Source organism: Polypterus senegalus, chromosome 8 (assembly GCF_016835505.1).
Source record: "Polypterus senegalus isolate Bchr_013 chromosome 8, ASM1683550v1, whole genome shotgun sequence".
Classification (NCBI taxonomy): Eukaryota; Metazoa; Chordata; class Cladistia; order Polypteriformes; family Polypteridae; genus Polypterus; species Polypterus senegalus.
The window spans coordinates 111493751-111519026 of record NC_053161.1 but is presented as its reverse complement, the minus strand read 5'-3'; the positions used below and the strand labels follow the sequence as shown (position 1 = coordinate 111519026).

The following is a 25276-nucleotide window of genomic DNA, read 5'->3' as shown; positions in this document are numbered from 1 at the left end:
GATGAAGTCCATGCACCTATCTTTCTCCACGAAAATCTCTGTCACTTTCTTGTAAAAGTTCTTGTTATTTTCCTTGAATTTTAAAAGTCTTAGTCATCCTTTTTGGCAGTCAGTCGGAACAAAAAATAAAAATAAACAGGCCGCTGCAGTGCACTTGACTTTCTGATATCTCTAACTTATTGGCGCATAGAGCGTCTGCGCAGAACAGCAGCAGCAACAAGCACCTGTTGGGCTCACATGCGCCCTGTTCAGGATGGCACGGAACTGTCTGCCTCACCTTGTGCCTTTTCAGTGTGGTTTTATATCCGATCAGCAAGACTAAATATGTCACACACATTCATTAAATATATCAGCCAGACTGTGGAAAGTCATGGTTTATAATAAACGTATCTACAAACGTTTAATTGACGACATACAGAGAGACAGCAACAGGCACGCACCGATTACATGCGTCAACCCCGTGTGTGAAGGACCGCGCAGTCTGAGCACCTCACGTTTCCTCCCCGTATTTGAACAGGAAATGCGGCAATTCAGAGATTTTGACTATAAAAATAATCAGTTATTGGAATCATACAGAAAACAAATTTATAGCTCAGACCAGTGGACACATTTATGTTATCATTATTAGGGTTTTTTTTTTTGTTTTACTTTTCTTTCTTTTACTTCTTTTATTGCATGTCCCTGTACTGAAGTGCTGAACTTCCATTGAGTTCTGATCCAGCTGGCCCTGCACTGAAACACCCAGACTCTTTTCTTCTTCTCACATGCTACATTTGCTTTAATTATCATCTGCGCTGTAATTAAAGCATTTCGACATGTTACTTTCTTACTTTTTACCCGCAAATATCTGTGCAAAACTCTCCATCGTCAACCACAAGTGCTTACTGCTTCAACCCGACAAACCAAATGTGCTCAACAAAAAATGGTCCTGTACGGAAGTTACACCACCTGACATTAGTAAGCCCAAGGTACAAAATCACCACATAGTAAACAGCACAATGTAACAGGAACACTCAGAGCAACCTACAAACAACCACTCTGCATGACTGAACCGGATTGAATGAAAATGCTTTTGCTGTTTTTTTCCATTTTTATTCAGTTTTAGTTCTCGTTTTAGTTCATTCACATATCACTAATTTTTATTTTTATTTAGTTTTTGTTCCTCTGTTTACCTTAATTTCAGTTCTCGTTCTTGTAAAATGAAAAACTATTTTTAGTTCAAGTTCTTGTTTTCGTTATGAAAATATCACTGCATACATCTCGATGTTCTCAAAACACCTTAAAGATTGAAGATCAGCACCATAAATATGTGGTATATTTTCTCACATTAAATATTTGCAAAGGAAACTTTTTTTCCTCAATTTCACGAATAGCCATGCCTCAAAGAATATTTTCAAAAAGCATTTTTTTCCAAGCCATTTTTATTTTACAGTATGTGTTTTGTTTTTTTTTGTTTTTTAAACTAAATTTTGAGTTTCAGTTGTATTGTGTTCGAATCCTTGCCTGCTATGTGGCATCAGTGTCTGTCAATCAGTTCAATTCATTACCTGGTGAATCATAGATAGTAATACATGCCCATGTGCATATTGCACATATTTTTTTGGGGATTTACATAAATTGTAATGTTTTCAAATTATATATTTGCATATACTGGTTTTTGTGACTTTGGTCAGAGTCACTGAATGGAGCACAGAGAACAACAGTATATCTAATCCTTTTATTGCCTATACTGTATTTTAAATGTAAAGCAATCCACTTATTCAGTCTGATGATATTTATTATATGAGTGTTCAAAAATAAATAATGAAACTGCCAATAAAATACAGCATCTTTACACTTGATAGCTCAAGTTAAAACTGTTTTGAAAAAGTTGTCCACCAATTCTTGAAACAGAATTACAAAACAAATCTAACAATTTAGTAATGTTGCTTGGAAAATCCATTAAAAAGTTTGTAATGAATAGCAGTGAAATAAGAACATAATACATTTGAGAAATGAGAGTAGATCATTCAGTCCATCAAGCTCGTTTGTTTAGGTGATACCTAAGCTGTCCCAATATCTCATCCATATTTTTCTTAAAGGTTCTCAAGGCTTCTGCTTCAATTCAATGTCTCAGTTGTTTCTTCCAGAGTTCCACAATTCTTTGTGTAAAGAAGTGCTCCCTGTCTTATGTTTTTAAATACACCTAAATTTCCACTGATGTCTTTGAGTATGTGATTCACTCTAAAGCCCAAAAAATGTTGCTGGATCATACTTTAACAATGCCTTTGATGCTATTGTTATCTCTAACCATGCCCCTTTGATCTTGGAGCTAAAATCATTAGGCCGCACACACTCATCTTGCAGATGGCGTCTTAACCCACTTCTATTAGCAGACGAGATCTGTACAGAATTTATATCCAAACAAACCGTTTCTTCCTAGAGACAAATACATTCTCGGAGGTCTCTGTAGTAATACTCTGGGAAACTCTAAAGGCCTTCTTAAGAGAACAGATTATTTCATATCTTTTCCACAGAAATAAATTAGAAACCAATAAGATAACAGAGCTAACCAGCGAAATTACTAGAATAGATGAAGAGCATGCCAGGTGTCCAAGTGAGTCTCTTCATAGGAAAAGGCAGGCTCTGCATTCAGAGCTCAACCTCTTAACAGCCAAAGAAACTGAACAACTCATTTTTAAATCAAGACATCATTACTATGAACACGAAGAGAAAGCTAATAAGCTCTTAGCTCAACAAATCCACAAGCAAGACGTTCGCAATGCAATCACCAACACGAATGGAGATAAAATCATTCACTATAAAAATATAATGCACACATTCAGAGACTACTATAAATCCTTCTGTTCTACTGAGTTTAAAGAAGACAACACACAATCTAATGCATTTCTAGATACACTACAGATACCACAAATAGATACATTTAGTGCAGAAGAACTGGATAAATCTTTGGCGCTGTCAGAATTACTAGATGCTAAGCAGCAGGCCGTGATGGCTACCCTGTAGAATTTTATAAGAAATTCTCCACTCGGGTAGCTCCCCTCTTATTAGCAACATTTATAGAAGCTAAAGACAATCAAAGTCTACCTCAAACTTTTCGCCAAGCATTCATCACTGTCTTTCCTAAACAAAATAAGGACTTATTACAATGAGCATCATACAGACCAATTTCACTTCTGAATAATGATGTTAAGATACTCTCCAAAGTCTTATCTAGAAGGATGGAGAAAATGCTGCCTTGGGTAATATTACAAGATCAAACTGGATTTATTAAAGGCCGACACTTAGCTTCCAATCTTCGACACCTCCTTAATGTAATATATTCATCGGCAAAGTCAGAACACCCCAGAGATCTTATTATCGTTAGATGCAGAAAAAGCATTCGACATGATTGAATGGAATGGGTTTTCCCCGAATATTTGTGCATGGATCAAACTACTGTATACCAATCCAGAAGCTTCAGTTTGTATTAAGAACTTTTGTTCAGACTACTTTAAACTAGAATGTGCTACCAGACAAGGATGCCTCTTGTCACCACTGCTATTTGCAATCGCTATTTAGCCACTGGTAGTTGACTGTCGAAATGCTAATCAGATAAAGGGGATTATCAGAGAAGGACTTGAACAGAAAATTTCTCTATATGCAGATGATATGGTACTGTATGTATCAGACCCACAAAATACTTTGCCTGCAATCTTAACAGCACTTACAGAATTTCAAAAGATCTCTGGTCTCAGAATTAATTTGAATAAAAGTGTGCTCTTTCCAGTGAATTTTCAAGCATACAATATCAGATTGGACATCTTCCCTTTTATCATTGCAGATCAGTTTAAGTACCATGGGGTAAATATCACAAGTAAATATAAAGCTCTTTATCAACAAAATTTCACTGTCTGTATGGAAAAAATTAAGCAAGACTTGCATTGATGGTCAACCCTTCATCTCACTCTAGATGGAAGAATTAACATTGTTAAGATGAATATCCTTCCTAAGCTTCTCCTTATATTTAAAAACATTCCAATATACAACAATAAATAATTTTTTAAGCAATTAGATTCAGCCACAACCTCATTTATTTGGAACTGAAAACATCCACGTATCCAAAGAGCGACCCTACATAGACGTAAGGCAGAAGGTGGCATGGCTCTACCTAACTTTCAGTTTTGTTACTGGGCAGCAAACATACAAGCTATAAAAACCTGGACACAAATAGATGAACATACACAGGCTTGGTCAGCAATAGAAATAAAATCCTGCAGTACTACTTTATATTCCCTGCTTTGTGCCCCAATAAATGCAAGTTACTGCCAATATACTAATAACCCAATTGTGTTTCACTCACATTTAGAATATGGAACCAATGTAGAAAGAATTTTAAGATGGAGAATCCTTTACCTGTGGCACCTCTGCAAGAGAACCACCTTTTTCAGCCCTTGCAAAACGTATGCAGTTTTTAATATCTGGAAAACATTTGGTATTAAATTGTTTAGAGATTTTTATATACACAACATTTTTCCATCCTCCCTCTATGCTGGAAAAAATATTGCTCAGTCTGCAGGACTCATTTCTGCAATATATAAAATTATTTTACAGTCCCTTCCTTTCAAAGATCCAAGTGGACAATGGGGAAAAGGATATATCACTCAACATATCAGAAAAGGAGTGGAAGGTAGCAATGCAGAGAATTCACTCGAGCTCCATATGTACAAAGCATACAATTATTCAGTTCAACTTAAAATTATATATCGAGCACATCTGTCTTGCTAAAACTGTCCAAAATGTTTCCAGGGCAAGATCCAACCTGCGAATGCTGCGATCAAGTCCCAGCCTCACTGGGTCACATGTTTTGGGCCTGCACCAAATTAACACCATTCTGGACAAAATGTTTTAAGTGCCTTGTGCCTTGGTGTCACAATACCTCCTAACCCATTAACAGCTATGTTTGGTGTTCTTCCAGATGGGCATAAAGCAGAAAAGGACAAACAAAATGTGATTGCCTTTACTACACTATTGGCATGCAGACTTATTTTGCTAAACTGGAAGAATCCTAACTCTCCTCTTTTAAGTCCGTGGGTAACTGATGTTTTATACTATTTGACATTGGGGAAAAATATAAATTCTCAGTTAGAGGATCTGTGCAGAACTTTTTCAAAACCTGGCAGGATCTAATCAATAATATTTTAGAATAAACTCTTAAAGCACTGAGGAAATAATTCTCTTCGCATTTCTTTTTTTTTTTTCTCTTTTTTTATGTATTTTGACCAGCTTTAACTTTTTACTTCGTTGGCCATGCTCTCTTTCTCAGGGGTGGGGGTTGAGTTGATTTGTTTTCAGTCCTATTTTTTGTAAAAATGGATCTATTTGTATGGAATAATTACAATAAAGTCAATAAAATTAAAATAATGCCTTTTGAGGATTTAAAATACCTGGATTAGATCCCCACGCAGTCTCCTCTGCTTGAGACTAAATAGGTTTAATTTTCTGAGTAGGGCATGTCATTAAGTTCTGGGGTTCACTTAGTTGCACTCCTCTGAACAACTTCTAGCACTGCTAAGTCTTTCTTGTACCAGAACTACACACAATACTTCAGATGTGGTCTTACTAGTTCATTACATAGTTTAAACATTCAACAGTTTTTATATTATAAACTAACATTTTTTTTACTTTTTTAATTGCTTCTGTAGAATTAAATTTAGTTGATGAAAATGCTGCGTCAGGCTATACTGCTAAATCCTTTTCAGAGTTTGCTTCCTAAATAAGTGTCTCCCATCTTGTTTTTATCATGTATATTCCTTTTGCCCATATGTAGCACTTTGCATTGCAATAGCTAACCCAGCAGGGTGTTAGGGAGAAAGCAAAAGAAACTAGCAAAAGACTTGATGCTTACAGAAAATAAAAGAAGGTAACTGAAGCTTAATGATTAATTTGTACGTTGTATTGAGTGTTGTGCTAGGGGAGACAGACACACACGCACACTAGTATTGGATCAGTACAAAACCTTTGACTTTTGGTATCGATACCAGCTTTGAAGCCTCAGTACAACTACCAAAATTGTCATACTTAAGGTTCACTGGTGCATTGTGCTATACACCACTTGATAAACAACTTGATATTTGAAATCCAGATCACATTGAGGCAATGGGGAGGTGGTGGGAGGCCATAAGATCCAATTGGGTCAAGGCGTATACCTTTATTTTGTGGAGTGTGTTAAACGATCTATTTTTCTACAACTGCAATAGCAAGTATTGTGAGTTGAGAGTAAAGCTGATATTTACTTCTGGCACCAAAAATCACAAAATGCTGGTACCATACCAACCATACCTTTTTAATATTTGGGTTTTTCTATCCTTTCCAGTACTAGTATACCACACAGCCCTAACACACACACTTGGCGCACTGCAGCTACTTGGCACCATGAGTCTAAGAAGTGCTTATGTCATAATATCTTTCTGTCATTTTGTCTATTGCATCACTATATTGCATAACATAAGTAAGGAGAGTTTACATAAGCAAGAATACAAAAAAATTGAGGTTTAGAAGCCATTCATATTTATTGTATTACTTATAGTTTTATGCAGGTGAGTACAAACAGATGTGCAATATGCACAGCTGATCAGCACCTCTGATAAGAGTATGCACAGCTAAAGTAGTAAATCTTCAGCCTAAACTTGAACACTGAAACCAAAACAGTATCACTTATATAAGCAAGCAAATTGTTCCATGACTTTGGGGCCCTGTAGTTTTAAGGCTTGATCTCCTATTTTTATTTTAATAATTCTTGGTATCTTTACTAAGATGGCCTCTTGAGATCTTAATGCACGTTCTGCTTTGTAAACAACAATAAATTCACAAAAATAAGCAAAGGCTTAGCCAGTTGAGAATTTTATGTGCAAGAAGGAGCATTTTGAAGTGAGCTCTAAGATTAACTGAGAGCCAATATAACAACTTAAGAACAGGAGTTATGTGGTCATACCTTCTAATTCTTATAATGATTCTTGCAGCAGCATTTTAAATGAACTGAAAGCTGTTTATAGAAAAGTTTGAACAGTTGGTGAATAATGCATTGCAGTAGTTAATCCTATTAGAAATAATTACGGTGCCTATATTAATGTCACAATATCCTCCTTATTCGAAAGCTCTCAATTTTATAATGCAGGTTTTAGATTATTTTGCGATGTATGTTTTAAAAGACATATTAATGTCAAAGATAAAGCCTAATATAAAACATTGATTATTTTCAAATTCATGTTTCTGTGGTTGTTATTTTAATTTGATTATTATTAATTTTAATCATGTTAATGCAGAGACATCAGGGTGACATTCACAGGTGGACATACGTGAACAGATGAGGTAAGACATGTACTGGAGCCCAGAACAGGATGTGCAACCACAGGTCACAGGCATCAAAATAGTCAGGCATGAAATAATCGTGACTAATCGAAAAATAAATGATTAATCGACTACCAAAATAATCATTAGTTGCAGCCCTAGAGTACACGAAACACAGCTGTTAATGGGTTAGGAGGTATTGTGACACCAAGGCACACAAGGCATTTAAAAATGTTTTTCCAGAATGATGTTAATTTGGTGCAGGCCCAAAACATGTGACCTAGTGAGGCTGGAACTTGATTGTAGCGTTCGCAGGTTGAATCTTGCCCTAGAAACATTTTGGACAATTTTAAGCGAGACAGATGTGCTTGATTATATAATTTTGAGTTGAATAATTGTATGCTTTGCACATATGGAGCTTAAGTGAATTCTCTGCATTGCTACCTTGCTCTAATTTTCTGATATGTTGAGGGAGAGATAATTTTCTCATTGTCCTCTTGGATCTTTGAAAGGGAGGGACTGTAAAATGGTTTTATAAATTGCAGAGATGCAAGTTAACAAAGTTTCTAATTTGAAGATAGTGAAGCAAATGTGTTGCTGGAAAGTTAAATTTAGAATGTAATTGTTCATACGGTGCAATGACATTGTCTATGTACAGATCTCTAAGTGATTTAATGCCAAGTGTTGTCCTGACATTAAAAATTGCATATGTTTGCGAGGTTTGAAAAAGGTGGTTCTCGTGCAGAGGTGCCACCGATAAAAGATTCTTTATCTTAAAATGCTTCCTACATTGGTTCCACATTCTGAGTGAGTGAAGCACTATTGGGTTATTAGTATATTGGCAATAATTTGCATTTATTGGGGCGCAAAGAATATAAAGAGGAACTGCAGGATTTTATTTCTATTGCAGACCAAGCCTATATATGTTCATCTATTTGTGTCAAAGTTCAGGTTTTTATATGTTGTATGTTTGCTACCAAGTACTTAAATTGAAAGTTAGGTAGAGCCTTGCCACCTTCTGCCTTTGGCCTTTGTAGGGTTGCTGTTTTGATACATGAATGTTTTGAATTCCAAATAAATGTGGTTATGGTTGAATCTAATTTCTTAAAGAACGATTTATTGATATATATTGGAATATTTTGAAAGAGAAGCTTAGGGAGGATATTCATCTTAACAATGTTAATTCTTCCAACTAAAGTGAGATGAAGGGTAGACCATCTATGCAAGTCTTGCTTGATTTTTTTCCATTCAGACAGCAAAATTATGTTGATAATGAGCTTTATGTTTAATTGTGATGTTTACCCCTAGATATTTAAATTGATCTGCAATGATAAAAGGGATGGTGACCAATCTAATGTGTGCTTGAGAATTCACTGGAAAGAGCACACTTTTAGTCAAAATTAATTCTGAGACCAGAAATCTTTTGAAATTCTGTTAGTGCTGTTAGGACTGCAGGGACAGTATTTTGTGGGTCTCATATATACAGTACCATATCATCTGCATATAGAGACATTTTCTGTTCAAATCCTTCTCTGATAATCCCCTTTACCTGGTAAGCATTCCGTCAGTGAACTGCCAGTGGCTCAATGGTGATTGCAAAAAAATAGTGGTGACAAGGGGCATCCTTGTGTGTTACAATGTTCTAGTTTAAAGTAGTCTGCATTAATGTTGTTAATACAAACTGAAGCCTCTGGATTGGTATATAGTAGTTTGATCCATGCACAAATGTTCAGGCCAAACCTAAATTTCTCCAATGTAGTGAAAAGGTAGTGCCAATCAATCATATCAAATGCTTTTTCTGCATCCAAGGATAATAAAATCTCTGGTATGTTTGACTTTGCAGGTGAGTATATAACATTAAACAGACGTTGAAGATTGGGCGCTAAATGTCGGCCTTTAATAAATCCAGTTTGATCTTGTGATATTACTGAAGGCAGCACTTTCTCCATCTTTCTTAACTAGGACTTTGCAGAGTATCTTAACATCATTATTCAGAAGTGAAATAGGTCTGTATGATGCACATTGTAATAAGTCCTTATTTTGTTTAGGAAAGACGGTGATTAATACTTGACAAAAAGTTTGAGGTAGAATTTTATTGTCTCTAGCTTCTGTAAATGTCGCTAATAGCTGAGTGGAGAACTTCTTATAAAATTCGGCAGGGTAACCATCGGGACCTGCTGCTTTCCCACTCTAAAGCGACTTTGTAGCATCTAGTAATTCTGATAGTGCCAATGGTTTATCCAATTCCTCTGCACTAAGAGTATTTATTTGTGGTATCTCTAACGCATCCAGAAATGCATTAGATTGTGTCTTGTTTTCTTTAAACTCAGTAGAATATAAGGATTTATAGTAGTCTCTAAATGTTTGCATTATATTTTTATGGTCAATGATTATGTCTCCATTTGTGTTGGTAATTGCTGGGATTGCATTGCGAACTTCTTGCTTGTGGAATTGTTGAGCTAAAAGCTTATTAGCTTTCTCTCCATGTTCATAGTAATGATTGCCTTTTAATATGTTGAGCCATACTTGGACACCTGGCATGTTCTTGATCTATTCTAATAATTTCGTTGGTTAGCTTTGATACCTGCTTGGTTTCCAATTTATTTCTGTGGGAAAGATATGAGATAATCTGTCCTCCTTAAATAGTTTTTAATGGTTTTTTTTCTCCCCATCAGAGAAGAAGTAGATAATGATGATGATGATGATGACAGTGGACAAGTTGTGGAAAATGCAGAGGAAGGTGGTGAAATTGCAGGCGAAGATTGTGAAGATGATTCCAATGCTCATTCGAAAACAGATGTAGATGAACTTGCAGAATACGACTTAGATAATTATGATAATGATACAGGTAATAATTGAAAGATATTTTTACAATTATTATTAATGGTAATCAGATGGATTGTTTGCTAATTGAACTGTGGAAACTGCCTTCTCTCCATATTTACCTAGCTTAGTTGTGAGAAATGCAAATGATGTTATTGTACAGATATGTGTTTAAAGTGATATCTTCATTGCAGCATTTTCAGTAATCAAAGTTTGGGATTGATCTGGCTGTTTCTGATTACTTTTTATTAGTGATTTCTTCTTTAGGTAATGCTTTGATATTTTATATGTATATAATACTTCTTGGAGTGCCAGCAGTTAGGTGGAAGCATCATAAGCAGAAAACAAAATGAGACAGACAGACTATTGATAAGATAAGTAATTGGTATAATCCAAGTCCTGTTGATTTGGAAAATACCTCTGCATTAACACAAGTTGGAAACAATCTCTTTAAGAGACCCTATGTGTTAATGTATTACAAGACTGCTAGTTACTGTTCAGGAAACTCAAAGGAAGGTGTTTCTGCCGACAGCTTGTTTCACACTTTCTTATTGTTCTGCTGTAATAGATGAGTTTCAATTTATCATTCAGTGATGATTTTTTTAAGAGGCTCTCTGTATTGAAATATATCATAATCATAATGAACTGAACTGTGCTTTGCTTCCATTGTAAAAATAAGGATTTGGTTGTATGATTTCCCAATGCACTATGGAGTTGATGTTCCTTATAACTTTTTATGTTTCATTATACAGTACAATACAAAATCTGATCCAAAGCCATACTTCCTATAAATTCATATTTAAGTGCAAATTTATACATTTAATTTTTCTGTTTTTCCAAATAAAGTATTTGTAGGAAAAATATGTAACCCTGTGGAGAACAGTAGTGTAGTGGGGTTTGCATCCTATTCCTGGTCATTTTTTTTGTGTATAGTTGAATGTTTTGCCCACATGCCGAAAGGTGTGTATCTTCGATTCACACTAGAATTACCAGAGCCTACGAAAAAACTTGTAGGTCCGTCCCATCTTAAATCGCTTCTTAAAACCGTTCTCACCTCTCCGCCAGTGTCTTTTGTTAATCTAAATGTGCTGATAAAAGAAAAGCTGCAAGTAGCCGGCTATTCCATCCCCCCAACGACTTAGAACGTGCACAAACTTCTCCCAGCTCATGCCTTGATTGATTATCTGGGAGTGAAGTAGAGTTTTAGAGTGGAAATAATAGATCATTATTTGGAATACACGCATTGCACGTGTGTTCCGTTTCTACAGTAATCCGTGTAAACACATTTTTAAAACAGAAACGTTTTTCATATTGTAGTAGTAAATGACAAAATGTAGGCATAAACTATATAATGCATGAAGCCTGAAGTCCAAATATCAAACACTTTCACAAAAGGTACAAATATAACAGAACAAGTATGCTTTTATTCAAAAATATAACTGCAGAAAAAACCGCCTTAGCATGCCACATTGACACATTCGAACTGCAGCTGCCACGGTAGCGTAATGGTATCAACCGCTGACTAGTATTCAAAAGGTCATTAGTTTGATCCCGCACGATTCAGTTTTGAGAAGTAAACTGCTCTTTATTCTAATTTGATTTCAGTGTGTAACAGCCGGTGTAATTTATGATACTTGTAAAGGTTAGTTTTTTTTTTTTTTTTTTTTATTCACTTTTCATTCTTAGTCGTCTTCAGGATCCTTCCCTACCCCAATCTGAGAATGCTGTTTTCACATAAAGATGCGCTGTAGCTCTGCAGCATACTTGTGACTGCATTCTCGCATCAATGCTTGAACTGAAGTGCCTGCGTGCACTTTTCGTGGCATTACACGTCTATTTTTGAGCATGCCCGTGTCGCTCAAACACAGGAACATATGTTGGTGTACAAGTATAACAAAACAAGTGCACTTTTATTCTAGACTATAAGTGAAGAAAAAATAAAGCAAGTTACAGTAGGCGGTTGATACGACAGCTTGTGTGGTGCAATGCTAAGAACTGCTGATTTCCGATCCGTGCTATATAAAATCATCACATTCAAATATTATCAATTCCCACACACCCTTCCTACATTCACGACATGTGTACTTGTTGCAGTGTAGACAGCTCTCTGTGCTATGGTTCCTATTACTCTGAATGAGCACCTGACATTGTACTGTACTTTCTTCCCTATATAAATAACATTCGAGTATAGCGCATCTCCAAATAAATCACATTTGAGCTATAGCGCGTCTTTATGTGAAAACGGCAGTATCACATGGGGGGGGTTGGGATCGTGAACGCGACTGAGAGAATGGAACTGAATTAAAAAAAAAAAAAGCTAACCTTTACAATTATCATGCATTTACACTGGCTCTTACAGACTGACTGAAATCAAATGTATGTTTTTATTCTAAAATAGTTCAGTACATGCAATATTATTTGAAAATGAACAGCGTCAGATCGGGTTTGAATATGAGCCTGATCTGACGCTGTTCGTTTTCAAATAATATTGCAGTAGTGCGATGATGTTTTTACATATATTGTCTCTTTCATTCATCTTGTGGTTTGTAATCCGTGACCGCGTGTTTTTTCCCCGATCTTGCCAGTTCGCACATGTTGCTGTATGGTGGTGTTTCTTTTGTACTCCAGGACATGCAGAGGACAGAATAGTACAGAGCAGTAAGTTCAGCGCTATATGCAATCAGACAGACAGACAGGCAGAGAAGGCACTAGATATATAAATAAACAGGAAAGGCACTGTATAATAGATATATAAAAAACAGCTAAGGGGATAGATATATAGATAGGTAGGAAGGAAAGGCATTTAATGATAGGCAGACAGGGAAGCTCCTATATAATAATAAAATTACTGTTATTACAATATAGATAGACAAGGAGTTCCGGCAGGCAGAATGGCGAAGGTTAAAAATTTAAATAAATTTTCTCTCCAGTGGGGAATCGAACTCTGATCTTTTGAAGTACAGCAAGTCTGCTGCGCTCTAAGTGACGAAATCTTACCAGTACACCACGGAAGCTGTTGTAAAAGTCTTGAACCTTTTATGAAAGTGTTTATTTTCTCTTTGGCTGTCAGGCGTCATACATTTTATAGTTTATGTCTACATTTTGTAACATTTATTACTAAAATATGAAAAAGTTTCTGTTTTAACATTGTGTTTACACAGATTACCTTAGAAACGGAACACACATGAAATGCGTTCCAAATTACAATCTATTATTTCCACTCTAAAACTCCACTTCACTCCCTGATAATCGAGGCATGAGCTGGGAGAAGTTTGTGCACGTTCTGAGTCGGTTGGGGGATGGAATAGCCGGCTGCTTGCAGTTTGTTTCTATCGGCACATTTACAGGACAAAGGAGGCTGGCGGAGAGGTGAGAGCGGTTTTAAGAAGCGATTTAAGGTGGGACGGATCTACAAGTTTTTTCGTAGGCTCTGGTAATTCTAGTGTTAAATGGTAAGTCCCAATTGACCGTTTAAATATGGATGTTTTCATGAGTGAGTCCTGCAGTGGGCTGGAGTCCTGTACAGGGGCTTTTTCCTGCCTTGTGCCTAATGATGCCATTATAGGCTTTGACACCCTTCAACCTTGAATTAGATTAAGGTGGTTTGGAGAATAGTGCTTTATGACATATGCAACATTGAAAATGTTTGTGTTATTAATTATCCAGATACAAATAACCTGGGGGACACCTTGGCAGGGCTGACTGTTTATGGCAATAATGAAGAGGATCCTTACATTACTCTTAAGGATACTGTAAGTGTTAAGCTACTAGAAATTTAAGTAAAGCATAGAATAACATGTTAGCAAAAATATATTTAAATTGACTTTTTCATAAAAATGCAAAACTAGTGAGCAGATTGCAGTAATTTGAAAGCACAGTAAGTAACCTGTAATATTTATTAATATTTCGAACTATCAAAAGTAGCAAGTTTACAGTATTTGTAATGGATAAAATAATCTAACTTCAATGTATTCTTTTCTAGTGAATTTCCATTTTTAAAGTTTAAAGTACTGTACATATTTTAAATGAAGTATCTTTAGAAAATACAGGGCAACACCATGATACAGTGGTCAGTGCCACAACATCATAGCTCCAGAATTTTAGGCCTGGATGCTGTCTGTCTGAAGTTTTTGAGTGAGTGTGCTTTTTGGACTGGTGCAGTCTGAGCTGCCAGGCTGTGTGTGCCACCCACCTTCGACCTTGAACTGGATAGTGGGTTAAAATGGGTGAATAGATAGATTAAACATAAATAACATGCTGCAAAAATTTACTAGGGTGCACAGTCTGTAAACAATATTGGTAGCATATGTTAAATATCTTATTTTTGGATCTATCATTTATAAGGACACATTCTTATATTTTGTTTAAACACAATCTTTATAATCTGTGCTCCTTGTGGAACACTGCATGCCATCTTAAAAATATTATGGTTCTAATTAAAGAGTTGCATTTCTGTAATAATACTGTGAGACCAACATTATCTGATGTGAGATTCTGCAATGTGAGCTTTAGTGTAACGGTCAGAGGCTGGAGTTCGGCTGGCTGTCTGAGAGCAGGATTACTGAACAAAGCTATTACAAATACAGTATGTTCAATTGGTATATAAAATGCTAGATTGTTTAAAAACCATGGCCAATGTCATATAGGAAGAAAGTGGCTGCCTTTTTGTTAATACATCAGCTTGCCAATAGTGTAGTATAACCATTTTTCCATTTAGTATCGCTATTTCCTTCATAAAGTAAATGTTCTTTGTTTGTGGGAAGAGGCCACATGCACTTTGTTGATGTCTGTTTTTGTTGAATTTACTTGGACTGTGAAGGAAAAACACAAAAGTACATTGTACAGGTAGAATCATAAGCTATACATAAGGCAATATTTTCATGTTAATTGATATTCAGTGTGTACTTAAATACTTCTCCAGTGCTTTTCAGAAAATAATTGCATTAATTACTGTTTAACTACTGTTCTGAGAAAATTTAGGTTGTACTGTACTTTGTGAATATACTGCTCAAGGTACAACACTTCATTATTCAATTTGTATGTTTTAATGCAGGATATTTATGAAAGAGAAGACTTTGAAATAAAATCGAATGATAATTTGATTTTGGCTGGAAGAGCTGAGAAGGACTGCTGTAATTTGGAGATTCATGGTTAGTAACAGTAGCAAGATTAGCTCATTAATTATGTAATGCGTATTTTTATTTACCTTTTAAGAAGTGTCATTTTAAATGTGATGGTGTGTTATATTATACATTATATGCTTTTTCAAAGGAGTGATTTTTTTTTTTTTTCCCCTGGTAGTTTATAATAATGAAGAAGACTCTTTTTATGTACACCATGATATCCTCCTGCCTGCCTACCCATTGTGTGTTGAATGGTTGAATTTTGATCCAAATCTGGATGAGGGACCAGGTAATAATAAGCTTTTTGTACAAATATAAAAAAATACATTTTTGTCAGTTTTCTGAATCAATTGAGTTATTAGACTTTTAATCTCCTGTTGACTTAGTATCAACCACACTTGGGATGCAAGTCTCAAGCACAAAGTATTTGGGACCATTTGTTTCTGTATATATTGTGCTTTCTGCCAACCTTTGTGCTACTGTTTTATAATATTAATCCAATTGGGAACACTCTTAGAGTAAAGGTTTTCAAGGTAAGCAGACTGTCGTTTGATCCAGTAATTGATATTTGAAGGTTTTATGTCAAGAAATATGTATTTCTTCAAATATATGTGAATATGGGTTAATTTCAGGGGCTTCATGTGTGTTCCCTATAAAACAGATTAGAACTGAGACCATTAGCATGTTCACAATAAACTTACTTGCAATGCAGAAGAGATTTTCCAGTTGACATGGGAACAAACGCATTTTCCACAAAACAGGAAGTGGTGATGCTGGAAGGATATCTGTGAACATTGAAGTTTTTGGAAAAATGTGACTGGCACTTTATGAAATCACACTTCATTCATTATATTGGGACTGTTTAGCCTTTCTACCTCATTGCTTTCCTCGTTAATTTACAGCTGTACTTACTCTATCACTTGTCAATCAGCAATGATTTTGTTATGCTCTTGGTATAAATCTCACTTTATCCTTTACAAAAAAGTTGTTTTTCCTAAAAAGTATGTTTTCTCATAGAACTGTGCCCTTATAAGCCAATGGTTTATTATTAAACAGTGTTGATTAGCGAAATTCGTCATAGTGTTGTTGACAGCAAATGGGTTATGTTTGTAGTGACCTTGTTTGGAGAATATTTTACTGGATATTAGTCATGCAGGCAGCTTAGACAAACTTTTTTTTTACCTGTGCCTCATGATGCTTGAGTTAAGCATTACATTACAGCAGTCAATATTGGATGGGACCTCCCTTCCAAATATGTAATGTCGATTTCACCCATTACACACCGTGTGGGTGTGTGTTAGCCATTAAAAGGTGTCATTTTAGTCAACTTGAGACCAGCTCCACTCCTGTCCTTTTCCAACTTCCACCTTCTCCTCCTCCAGGGCTGCCTCCACCCCAAGTACAAGTTATGCTGAACCCCCCAGCAAACACCCCTGCAGCTATGCAGTGGCATCATTGTGCCACTTGTTAGGCTGTGCTAGAGCTGATATGTCTGGGTAAGAGGAGATTCTGCGACTAAATGCCTTCTGGAGCCAGGCCTTAAAGTGGAAGGTCCGTCCTCCGTTTCAGCCAGGCAGTGTGGTGTCAGACAAAGGCACAAACCTCTTGGCTGACCTGCGATTAGGCAAACTGACCCATGTGCCATGTTTTGCATACATACTCAACCTTGTGGTCCAGAGGTTCCTCAAAACTTATGAGGGGACGGACAAGCTTGTGAGTGTGTTGTTTGCAAAAATGCAGCACCAGCACCACCTTTCCCACCACAGGTTGGTTTATGATGTAGCAATGCAGTGGGACTCCACTGTTATATGGTTGAACTGTTGTTGTAACAGCATAGGGCAGTCAGCCACTGCCTGATATAGCAGGGCACCAGGTACCAAGCACTGCCACTGGGATATTTTACTGTGGATCAGTGGCAGCAGATGAGGACCTCTGCAAAGTGTTGTGCTCCTTTCGAGCAGGCTACCAAGTTTGTCAGCCGGAATAATGCTGGCTGGAATGATGTGCTACCAGTAGTGTTTCTGATGGAAAGGTCCTAGAGGAAAATATGCTCAGTAAACAACCTGGCCAGGAGAAGAAGAAAGAATAGGAGGAGGCATGGGACCAACAGCAGGATGGAGAGCTGGTGAAGAGTGTTGTTTCATTTGTTAGGGGTTGGAGGGATACTGGGGAGCAGCAGTGGGGGGTGAAAGAGATGGGTGCACTTTTTCCACATGACTGCACATATGCTGTGATGTTTTAGAAGGAACCTTTGGATTACAGCCATTAAAGAGAAGGATGATGACCATGTGGCCACACTCCTTGAACCCTTGTAAAAGACCAGGATGGGGTTGTTTATGGAGTCTAGCCAGAAGGAACAGAGGATATGCCGCTTGTTTGAGGCCTATTGGATGTGTGGAGAGACCATTTCTATCCTGAATGAGCCAGTCAGACACAGGTTGGCAGTAGAAGCACTGGATTGCATGTGTTCCATTTTACTGTCTGAGCTGTCTTTCAGAGTTGTGAGTGGAGTGCTCATGGACAAGAGAACCTGAGTGAGCTGTGGGCTAACTGGCATTCATAAAAATGAATGAGTCCTAGATCAGCAGAGATTTACAGCCCCTACTGCCAATTCCAGGGACTAGATTGGTCTCTTGTCTGTCCCACTTTGTGTCTCTCAGTTTTTGTTGCTCTTCTGCGCACTGGGTGTGGTGGGGCCAATCCTCATTCAATTCATGTTTCCTGATACTTTTGCCTGCAGTAAATGATACATTTCTTATATTAAATTCTGTTAATTGCCATGTATCAGGTACAGAGTTGCACAAATAAATACGTTCTTTAAAGAAAACACTATTCTTGAACTTGGAGTCTTTCAAGAGAAAAAACACAACTTGATTAATTTTTAAAGGAGTCTGAGTGTGTTTATCTTCCTGAAATTAGAACAATTCAAAGGTATCCTGTAGATTGCTGCCTTGCTGCAGAGGGGCAGTGCTACACAGTGCATGAGCCAAGCTTCTTAGATGGGTAAAGCAAATTGCATCAAGTAGTTAATCACTTGTAATGATTTTTATTACAGCAGGTTATATGATTTGTGCAAAGCTGAAGTTGAGCCAGCATTTCTCTGACTTCAGGCTGTGTGAAAGTTTTTCTTTGTAACTCCGCCAGCTCCAGAAGGTGACAAGGGAGCCCGATACATGATATAATTTTATCTTGGCAAGGTATGGTGGCTCATTGGTCAGCACTGCTGCCTCACAGTGCAGAACACATTTCTGGCCACAATAATCAGTCCAGCATAGCTGCCAGGTGCTTTCCTTTCTGCAGTAAAATTTAAAAGACCATTGCACCATGATAATCTGCTCAAAACTAGTGCAGTTCATCCTTCCTCATTCCCCAGGAGTTCGGCATAGTCCCCAAACATTGATGTGATTTTGCTGAACTCTCAGCACAGGCAACTCAACAGGGTTCACTCATCACTTTTAATGAAATATAACCTCCTCTATTTATACATTTATATTAACAGTCCTAGTCTAACAATTGTACTTTAGAGCTACCTCTTATATTGTCTTGATTATCCATCAGATAATGTGCTATTCTATTTTTTTTTCCCCATCATTCACCAGGTAATTATGTTGCTGTTGGTAATATGACTCCTGTGATAGATGTATGGGACCTTGATGTTGTGGATTGCCTGGAACCAGTGTTTTCTCTTGGGAATGCTAAAAAAGCAAAGAAGAAAAAGTCCAAAAAAAAGGTTCATTTCAAATAATTTATAATTAATATGCCTTCTTTGGAAACCAGCCAAAATATCAAGCAGTCTTTTTTATGTTTTTATTTCTAATGGAATTAACTAGTAAAATTGTTGCAATTTTATATTGTAAGACTGCGTTAACAAACAGATCCTTTTGCGATAATTAATTGAACAAAGGTAAATTAAGTGCTGTGTCGATTTTTATTTTAGAATCAGGCAGCAGAATCTACAGTGGGACATTCAGATGCTGTGTTGGATTTGTCCTGGAACAAACACATTAGGTATGATATGACTGTTATTTTGTCAAATACACTGATGTGTCTTTTCAGATTGATGAACACTTACTCTATACATTTTTTATATAGACATTGCTCAATGTAGGTTTACTACAGTTCACTTCTTTTAGCAAGAGAAAGAGGGTTGGTGGGAAGACAGTAGATATAACCTTGTAGAATGTGTTGGGTTTAATGAATCTGGTGAGTGTGATCAGTCAGGAAATTGAAACATTTTGATTAACATACAGAAAAGCACTTGTATGTTATCCATCTCTAACTTGGACTCCAAGTGGATTTCTGTGCTGTCTTAGATATTTGGCAGTTAAATATTAAAGACCTAAATTTTATTTAGAGCAACTTTAGAACTTGAAATTTGAAAGTTTAATAAATGCAATTTAAATTACAAAAAAAAAAAAAAAATCCTCCCCAACAAACCTCAGCCTTGCTCAGGACAATATTATTAATAGGACCTTGGCCCATTGCACCTGTGAATGAAATGCGTGATTAGATCTACTGTGATTACCTTTCACAAAACAGTTTTACATTTCTGTAATTCATGTTAATTATTTTACAACTATTGACTGTTTTGTTCTGTTCATTTTCAGGAATGTTTTGGCAAGCGCATCTGCAGATAATACTGTAATTTTGTGGGATATGGCTCAAGGCAAGATGGCATCAACTCTCACAGTGCATACAGACAATGTAAGGGCAAACTTAATGTTGAAAAGGAAAATGAATTTGAAAAACCAATTCTTAGACAAATTGTTTTGAAAACTGCCATGTCAATGGATGTATACTGTATTAAATATTCTATTTTTAGCATTAACTTCAGTAGAAAATTAAATTAGTGTAATTTTCTTTTTCTTTAGATTTACAAACAGAAGTTAAACCGCTAACTTCAGACTATATCAAACTGACTTGAATGGATTTCTGGAAAAGTGTTACAAATGCTCACTCTTTTCACTAAACATAAAGAGTAAGAGTAAACTTAATTAGGCAGCGTTTTAACTGTAGAATTTTCTTTAGTACTGTATTCTACTTTGACAAGAGTGTAATGTATATTTGTGAAACTACTAGATATAATAGAAGAATTCAACTTTTAAGTTAAATGAAAATTCCACTCTATGCAGTAAAAACATCCTATGAGACTGCACAAAACATCAGCTAGAAAAGAACACTTAGTTTGTGCTGTGATATTATATGCTTTTAGTGAAGATGCACAGTGATGTTTCATTGAGTATACAAGATGCCGCTGCTCCTATAACATACCTGGTATTAAAAAAAAAAAAAGTGATAAACATCTAGCATTTTAAGCAAACAAAAGGTTTTTCATTTTTCAGTCCTGGTTATTTGGGAGAGTTATGGCTGCCATTTGTTTAAACTTATTTTGTAACCCGAGGTTTCTTTTTCATTCATTTAAATAATTATGTTGTTTTACAGACCATGCAAACCTACACCTAGCTGCAGTATCTAGATACATGTGGGGCATTTCTAGGTCAGCCAAGGGAACCGTTTCTAATTTCCTGAGACAACACATTATAATCTTGTAATTTACTATACCTAGTACTTGTAGTAGTGTTCGGATTCAGCGGGTTGGATAATGGATGGATGGATAGTACTTGTTCTGTGGGAGGACCCAGAGGTCACTCAAGGAGTAGCAGGTCTTCTCTGAGGTCACCAATATTTTTAGATTTTATAACCAAAATATCCAGTTAAGGACCATTGGAAGAAGGGTGCTTGTCCTTCCAGTAATAGATGGGAGAAAGGCAATGTTTTTTCAGGACACCTTCCTTTCACATATCAATGATAACAGAGTGAGCTGCTCCATGTGTTTTATTCCGAAGTAAAATGGATGTAGTTAATGTTTCAAAACATTCCTCTATCATCTGTGTGGCTCAGCTCATGTCACTAATAATCTGTTAGTAAATTATGTGTCGGAAGTGCATTATCGCAGAGTCGCACTGTTGTTGAGCCGGCTAAAACAGAATACCTAATTGCTGAAAATTGAATCAGCAAGCACTACATAAATGATGCTTGTATATTTATTAAATCAAACTAATGTTCATTATTGTAACAACAAAAATGTTACAAATGTAGTGAGAGCACATTCCAAGCCTATTTGGATGGTATGGGAGTGAATGGAATGCAGCCTTCAGTTGCGAGTAATTCTTGCCATCCATTTCAGTGGCACATTCTGGCTTGGAATATGGGCAAAAATAATAAAGTCTGATTAGTTGTGTAAGGCTGCTTAAAAACAACAGAACAATGACTGTTTTTTAGGAATTCGGAAATCTCGTAGTAGTAATGTTAACTGGGCAGTTTTCATTTAATAATAGGAATAATACATTTTATGTACAAAGATGGTCTTAAAGTTTGAACAGTTATAAGAAAGGTGGTAGAGATTTGAGATTTGAAAAAAATATCAGGAGTTTATTACATTTAAAATTTGAGATTTTATATTTTCATTTAATAAATTCAGCTTTTACAGTCAGTTCTTATTTCGGCATTGCTAATCATAGCTTGGTGAAACTTTATGTATCTTCATTGTTCTAATAAAGTAGTTTCCAAATAGTTTGAACTGAGAGCCACTTTACCAAATTAAAAGACACTATGGACCACTTATTGTATATAAAAGTCAAAATTATTGAAGCATAAATTCCATAGTTACCACTTTATCACATGTTTTTATGTGAAAAATAGAAAACCGCTCCATCATTTTCAATTTAGAGCCCAATATTTCAGCCAGTAATATGCAGTAGCTTATCAGATGTGTAGTGGCAGGCAGAATGACCACACTGAAGCAGCATGCATTACTGTCCACTTGGAGTGGAATGTAAATAAAAATGGATGTAATCTACAGTAAAGTAAAATGGAGTTCCCTTTCGTGGCTGTTGCAGAGCCATTTTGTAGTGAGCCATACAGCTAGTTACTTAATTTACGAGCATGGTAGGTGGGCTACATCCTGCTTGTTTTTAAGTTAAAATTATTAAATGAGAGAGAGCGAACCTAAAACTTCTTATTGGTATCATAATGTCTAATTTTTGTGTTCAGTTACTGTATTCTTAAGTGGCATGAATTTCTAAAAGTTAGATATTGCAGTAGAAGTAACCAAAAGTATACTTATGGAAGTAATGTAAAACTGTCAATGTGATCAGTGCTTTTGTAGCTATTGTTACTTTCAAGTTACTTGATTTTAGTTTATGTTCAGTCATTTTTGCTGGAAACCACTGTAAAATCATCACTATAATTTATTATTCACAGATGTTTTGTAGTCTGTATCGCAGCAAGTTGATTATTTAAGACGGCAGATATACTTTTTTTAAACACCTACAGCAACAGAACAGAAATGTTCCTTACCAGTAGTTGTATTAACAGTACAAAATTCAGATGTGGGTTAAATATTACTGGTAGAATTTGATTTGAGTTTAATTATAGTGTAAATGTTGTTTTAATATTGTAAACTAATGTTGTTCTAGGTTATTGGGATATATTAGCATTTAATCTAACCCAAATGTGCATGTAAATGCCCTTCCATGTCACCATTCCCTACCATGCACTGCAAAATGTACTATTTTTGATTTGGCAGCATTTGGGCCAGAGCTAGTGGATGGTAAACAAACTTTTTATCAGATGTACAGAAATAAAATGATAGATGGGTTCCCTTATAATTGTTACATATGCACATGAAGACTGAAAAATGTGGATGATGTAAAAAGCATTATGATTTGCATTCTAATGTTCACATTCTTTTTTCTAAACCTTGTATCTAAGCAGACCTTTTCATAATATTCATAAATTAATTCATACTTTATGTATCTCTTTATTAATGTACTATTTGGTTTTTGTGCATGTCACTTTCCACAATGTTTTTCTGACCAGGTTTTTATCATGATGATGATATAGCTGTATAGTGTTAAAGCTTTGCTTCTTTCCTTCAGTTCTTTCTTTTTTTTTTTTTTTTTGTTTTGCATGATTTTTTATATTGATCACATTATTATCTGTCAGTAAGATTACTAAAATTTGTGTTTATTAACATACTACCTAATATAGCAAATTTAACATTATTAATTAATGTCACTTTCCACATATTTCCAGGCATATTCAAATAAAGAAATAAAGATCACATATATGTATCACACTAAATAATAGTTTCAGGTAATGTTAACAAAATGTGACTGCTCTCGGTGTAAAGAAGTTAAATCACTACCACATTAAAAACCAGTAAAAGTATTTTTGCACAGCGGTTTGCAATGCACAGTATCGGAACTAACAAGATAAACACTGAATATTTGAAAATAGCAACAAATTATAATGAAAATAATATATCAACTCATGTAAAAGGAAATGCTTAAAGTGATAAATGCTGCACTGGCTAAATTTGTTATTGCAATGTTATTATGTTATGAAAGACAGTCCCAGTTGTTGGACTTTCTGAAGGCAATAGGCAGTATGATTATGTTTTTTCTAGCTTGTTGGTATATAGTCTGCTTTCATCAGGATAGAGGAGAAATCCTGTAAATGTTATATACTTGCCATGATTACTGTATATTCCATATTGTTCATCTTGTTGACTATATAGCCAGATCACATCACCTTGTTTTAAAGAGAGCATTAAACTTTGGCTTTGCATCTCCCTGCTCATAGAACTGTTATCATCAAATATCATGGCTTGGACCTCATTATAGTTCTTCATTAACTTGACAGAAACCGCCCTTAAAGGGTGTTTTCCAACATTAAAGGAGAAATAATAAGCCCCAGGAACCTTGCATATAAACTGACCAGATGACTTGTTTAGGTTATCCCCAATATTGATGTATTCCACATCAAAGGTAATTGCTTTTTTGCTTTCTTCTTTTGTGCGTTCTCCAAGTAATGATTTAGTTCTTGCCACAGAAAATGCTGAGTGAAATTTTTTCTGTGGATGTATTTCTCTTAACTCCTTCGTAGAATCAGTATTTTCAACTTTTGAGCATCCTGAAAAATGACTGTGGGTGTGTGGAGATAAATAGTTATTTAGGTCAATGCTGTAGATCTCTGGATACACCAAATAACCAGTAAAGGTAGTATATGTCCCTGCATTACTATACAGTCCAAATTTAGGATTGTCATGGAGCAGAAGCCATACAGTGTCCATGGATTCCAAGCTAAGCATGATACTTTGACTCTGTACCTTGCGCTGTTTGCATTTGTGTTCATCGTAGGCAATAGCTTGAACCTCCTGGCCATTTTTTACTAACATAACAGAGAGTATCTTTTTAGGATACTTTCCAACTGTAAATGCAAAGTAGTAGGCTCCTGGTATCCTGCAGCAAAACCTTCCTGTGTCTGGGTTGAAATCGCCTCCAATGTTAACAAATAGCTTGTCAAAAGTGACTGTTTTTTGGAGTCCCCCTACCATACTGCTTGTCCTGGCTGCGGAAAAAGCAGACCGATAACTTAAGCACATCTCTGATTGCATGTCAGCTGATCCTGTCCAACCCTTTGTGACGATAGTCAAGCTGATTAAGAGAAAAACTGTTTTTGTCGCCATGTATACCTACAAAAAATGAAATTGAATAATTATTAGCATGTACATTTTATAATTTCTAGAATTCACTTGAGTAAAAGGTATATTCCTTTTATATGAGCTACGCTTTTCAACAAAATTATTTCTTAAACTGCATTTAGTATTGACAAGGTATATATTGAAGTACATACTCATTGAAGCCTAATATAACATTTGCCAAATAAAAATCTGTACTGCTGGTTAGACTTCATCCCCTGCACTTTCTCCTGATAGCAGTGATATCTTTTAGCATCATGAAGTCTCCTGACCCCTGTACACACTCACTGCAGTGTGACCACATTACAGAGACTAAGCTTGAACATGGTATTAAACTGTTTAAATAAAAATGATTTTTCTTCTTTACTGATTTACCTATATGTAATAGCTATTAAATGCCACATTTATCCAAGACTTTTTAAGATTTTGTTTTTTTATAACACATTTGTTATAACAC

The 25276-nt window shown here is 35.9% G+C and overlaps 2 protein-coding genes across 2 annotated transcripts in view; one reads left to right on the top strand and one right to left on the bottom strand.

Moving 5' to 3' along the window:
- The window catches only part of pwp1 (PWP1 homolog, endonuclein), a 65988-nt gene that overhangs the window by 18444 nt on the left and 22268 nt on the right, over positions 1-25276 (top strand). Inside the window, exons 3-9 of the mRNA XM_039761619.1 lie at positions 10005-10177; positions 13819-13904; positions 15206-15302; positions 15454-15564; positions 18875-19005; positions 19213-19283; positions 19883-19979. Coding sequence (XP_039617553.1) covers positions 10005-10177; positions 13819-13904; positions 15206-15302; positions 15454-15564; positions 18875-19005; positions 19213-19283; positions 19883-19979 — 766 coding nt within the window. The remainder of the gene's footprint in view (positions 1-10004; positions 10178-13818; positions 13905-15205; positions 15303-15453; positions 15565-18874; positions 19006-19212; positions 19284-19882; positions 19980-25276) is intronic.
- LOC120533659 (complement C1q tumor necrosis factor-related protein 4-like) lies at positions 23731-24807 on the bottom strand. The gene is made up of 2 exons (XM_039760559.1): positions 24312-24807; positions 23731-24233 (listed from the first exon to the last, which is right to left on the bottom strand). The coding sequence occupies exons 1-2, from the start codon at positions 24805-24807 to the stop codon at positions 23731-23733; spliced, it is 999 nt and encodes a 332-aa protein (XP_039616493.1).